Source organism: Ochotona princeps, chromosome 4 (genome assembly GCF_030435755.1).
Source record: "Ochotona princeps isolate mOchPri1 chromosome 4, mOchPri1.hap1, whole genome shotgun sequence".
Taxonomy (NCBI): Eukaryota; Metazoa; Chordata; class Mammalia; order Lagomorpha; family Ochotonidae; genus Ochotona; species Ochotona princeps.
The window spans coordinates 10,862,173-10,866,218 of record NC_080835.1 but is presented as its reverse complement, the minus strand read 5'-3'; the positions used below and the strand labels follow the sequence as shown (position 1 = coordinate 10,866,218).

The 4,046-nt window shown below is 38.1% G+C and overlaps 1 protein-coding gene across 1 annotated transcript; it reads right to left on the bottom strand.

Annotated features, from left to right (window-relative positions):
- Positions 1 to 2,653: 2,653 nt before the first annotated feature.
- Positions 2,654 to 3,634, bottom strand: LOC101519028 (olfactory receptor 5AN6). The gene has a single exon (XM_004585483.2). The coding sequence runs from the start codon at positions 3,632 to 3,634 to the stop codon at positions 2,654 to 2,656; it is 981 nt and encodes a 326-aa protein (XP_004585540.2).
- Positions 3,635 to 4,046: the final 412 nt, after the last annotated feature.

Sequence of the window (4,046 nt, the reverse complement as noted above, 5' to 3'; positions counted from 1 at the left end):
TGGAGTCACAAACTGGAAGCCATAACTCCCCTGCTCTATGTAATACTGTCTGCCTTCCTGTTAACCAAGTGACACCTTCTCAACAATATACTCCCCTTCCCCTGGAACTTGGATGTAGTGTTAGATAATCATCCTCTTTGAAGGCTCGTAAAAAAACAGGCAATAAGGAGGGGGCATTCTCAATCTTCCCATAGACACAAATTGAAAACAAAAACACATCTCTCCTTTCTTTCCTCCTGCCCACTTTGTCCCTGAATCTGGCACATGTGTGTCGATGATTTCCTCATATTTTAATTGTTTATCCAAAAGCGTATTGAAAATGAAACTAAATGATTAATTTATTGTGATGCAAAAAAATCAGAATTTTTTATTAATATACATTTACCACAATTGTTCACGTTGTGCGTACATATGCACACATGCATGCACACAAGGTCTTGAAAAATCTTGTGCAGAATGTACACTGCCTTTTAATTCCTTTTTCCAAAGACTTATTGAAGTACCCTGGCAGATGTTTGTAAAATGCAAAAAATGCAAAAAAGAGAGGCTGGCAGATGGAGAAAATGGGAGATTTATCTTGAGCACAATATTCTTTTTGTACCGTTTTATCTTATAATGCGCATGTATGTATACAGCTGAGAAAACATATGAAAGTAGTCACAAAATATATTCAGAATAAAAAATAATAAAATAGGGCCCGGTGGCATCACCTAGCAGCTAAAGTCCTCGACTTGAATGCGCCGGGATCCCATATGGGCACCGGTTCTAATCCCGGCAGCTCCACTTCCCATCCAGCTCCCTGACTATGGCCTGGGAAAGCAGTCGGGGATAGCCCAAAGCTTTGGGAATCTGCATCCGTGTGGGAGACCTAGAAGAAGTTCCTGGATCCTGGCTTTGGATCGGCATAGCACCAGCTGTTGCACTCACTTGGGGAGTGAATCATGGGACGGAAGATCTTTCTCTCTGTATATCTCACTTTCCAATAAAAATAAAATAAATCTTTAAAAAAAATAAGAACATCAATTTTAAAAATAAATTCTTTAGAAAAGACAAATGTTCAATTTTTTCCTTCAACCTAAGGGAGTCACATTTTCTTCAAATTCAATAATCCTATTGCTTTCACCTGTTTAATGAACATACCATTATTTTGTGTGAATTTTTTAAATATTAAAAATGTTTTGAATTTCACATAATCAAGCATTTCGATTAGTTACGGTATTTACTCTAAGCTATTCTTCTCCACAAAGATGTTAATCATCTTAAACCTTGGAAACACTAAGGATACAATCAAGTAAAATGAATGGCACTGATGGAATTATTTCTCAACTGGAATACAGATGTCAAGTAATATCCTTGGCTTTAAATGGAAGCCAAGGGAAGTATGGATGGAGAAACTGCAGACAGTGGGGAAGCTCTTAGACACAGTCTAGGTCTGAAATCCTCTCCTAACTTCCCCTGACATCATCCTTAGCAGCAGTTCACCTGCCAGCTCTGTCCCCTGGCTATGGAGCCTCAGAAGCAGGACTTACCAAGCAGCACCGTCTACAGTTGTCCAAACGATTCGCCTTAAGTTTTTATTACTCTAACACTCATGTGGATTTGGACTTTTCCTTTCTCAATGAAATTTGGAGGGATACACAAAATACTTTTTTTTTAAATCAAAATAGTCTCCTAGAAGTTTCCATCTTTCTGTCCTAAGTTAAGGGAAACCCATATCCTCCTAGGAGAAAAAAACAACCAAAATATGATTCGGGTCCCTGGTTCTTTTCTTTTGTTGATATAATTTTAATCTCAATTCTCTAGAATGTCTCTATGTCTGACAGTAATTCCAAACAAGGTTACAAGGGAAATAACTAAATTCAACTTTTTTAGGCTTACAGAGGCTCAAATCCTTTTAGGTTTTTTTTTTTTTTTTTTTTTTTTTTTAATCACAAAAAGCAGGGACCAGCTGCCTAAGCAAGAGAACGATGGCTTTTTTTATTCCTTTTCCAAATTCCAGGTGGAGCTAAGATAGGAAAACAAAGATGAGTTTTTAGTAAAAAAAAAAAAAAAAAGAAAAAAACTAAGAAGTTTTCTAGTGACACATAACTAGCCAATTGGTCAACCAAACCTTAACCGTGGCAGACATTTGAACTGGTCATGTACAATGCATTTCTATCTTTGTGTGAAATCAACAAAGCTTCTACCTGTTAGTTTTGCTTTAGAGGAATACATAAATGAAGAAATTAATCCAAAATTTCCAAATGTGAAATTATAGATAAAATGTTAAAGCTAACTTAAGAGACTATTTTTGAAAGATCTTCCTATACTACCAACAATCTCTGTGCTACTTAAAATGAAAAGCCATAGAGAGGCTTGTTGCTCTCCTAAAAGCCTTGACCAGCCCTGTTATCTCTGACTATGAAGACAGCCTGATTCTAGGCAGTTATGCAGTATTCACTGCCTGGTTGTGAACGGCTTGGTCCACTGATTTATTAGATCACACATGATGAAGAATGAATATTAAGTCTGGCTTTTTGCCAGTCTCAGGTTCATCTTCAAAGTGTATAGCAACTGCTACTTTCTCCACAATTTGGAGAGTTGACGATAAATATCTAAGTACCATTCTTCCTATATGTTTATCCATCTAAAGTAAATTCCACTCTTAGTAACATCAGGAGAACATTCTCTTCTTCCATCGGTTTAGGGCATCTTTGATTTCCTTATTCCTCAAGCTGTAGATCAGTGGATTTAACATGGGGATCAAAACAGTATACAAGATTGATGCTAACTTATTTTGGCTCAAGGAATCACCAGAGTTAGGAAACAGATAAACAAATATACCTGAGCCAAAGAAAAGGGTGACTGCTGTCAGGTGAGAAGCACAAGTGTTGAAAGCTTTTGATCTACCTTCTACTGAAGTAATTTTCAGAATGGTGGCAACAATATAACCATAAGATATCATAATTACCAAGGAAGATAAAAGTCCAAAAATCACTGTCATTACAAAGATCAGTACCTGAAAAAAAAAGATGCCTGAGCAGGAGAGGATCAGCAGTTGGGGCAGGTCACAGAAGAAATGGTTGATGACATTTGGTCCACAGAAATTGAGCTGAAGCAAGGCACAGAGTTGGACAGATGACCCCAAAAATCCAGTTATCCAACTTCCTACTACCATCTTCACACAGAGAGTGGGGGACATGATGGCTGTGTAGAGCAGAGGACTACAAATGGCAACGTACCGATCGTAAGCCATGGCTGCCAGAAGACAGCATTCAGTCAGACCCAGGCCAGAGAAGAAGAAATACTGCAGGGTGCATCCCATAAAAGAGATGAATTTATGCTTCTGTAAGAAGTCTGCAAGCATCTTAGGGACTGTAGTAGAAATATAGCTGATGTCCAGAAAGGACAGGTTGCTGAGGAAAAAGTACATGGGTGTGTGCAGATGGGAGTCCATCCTGATCAGCGTGATGAGACTCACATTCCAGGACACTGTCATGAGATAGATCCCCAGAAATGCTGAGAAGAGGACAAAGGTGAGCTTTGGAAACTCAGAGAATCCCAAGAGAATGAACCTCGTAACCGTTGTACTGTTCTTTTTTCCAGTTATTGCACTGGTGACCAAGGAGCTATAGAGACAGAAGAGAATAAGCATCCAATGCAGGTGTTAACTCAGTTGTAATTTAAATAAATCACCTCTGTTCACTAAAAATCACAGAACCAACTGAGACAGCGAATTGTTTCAGAGACAATAATCCAGTTGACCTTATCCCTAAATAACCACCAGTGATTCTATGCATCAGCTTTCCCATAAGTAAAACAGAGTCATTCCACTTTCTGTTATTAATCCATCAGGCCTCATGAAGGACAAAACAAGAATGGTTTAGAATTTGTACTCTGATAAAACCGTGAACATCAAACAGATAAAGCAAATGAACTTTTGGAGTTCAGCATCATGAATTCCCACCCTTTGTTTTGTCTCTATGGATAATAATTATAGTACTATGCACTCAACATTTATTGTCCTCATCCTTCTAACACACATACTTAATCCTCACAGCAACAGC

Coding starts and splice junctions, on each gene's coding strand:
- LOC101519028 (XM_004585483.2), bottom strand. CDS start 3,634: ATGCTTATTCTCTTCTGTCTCTATAGCTCCTTGGTCACCAGTGCAATA.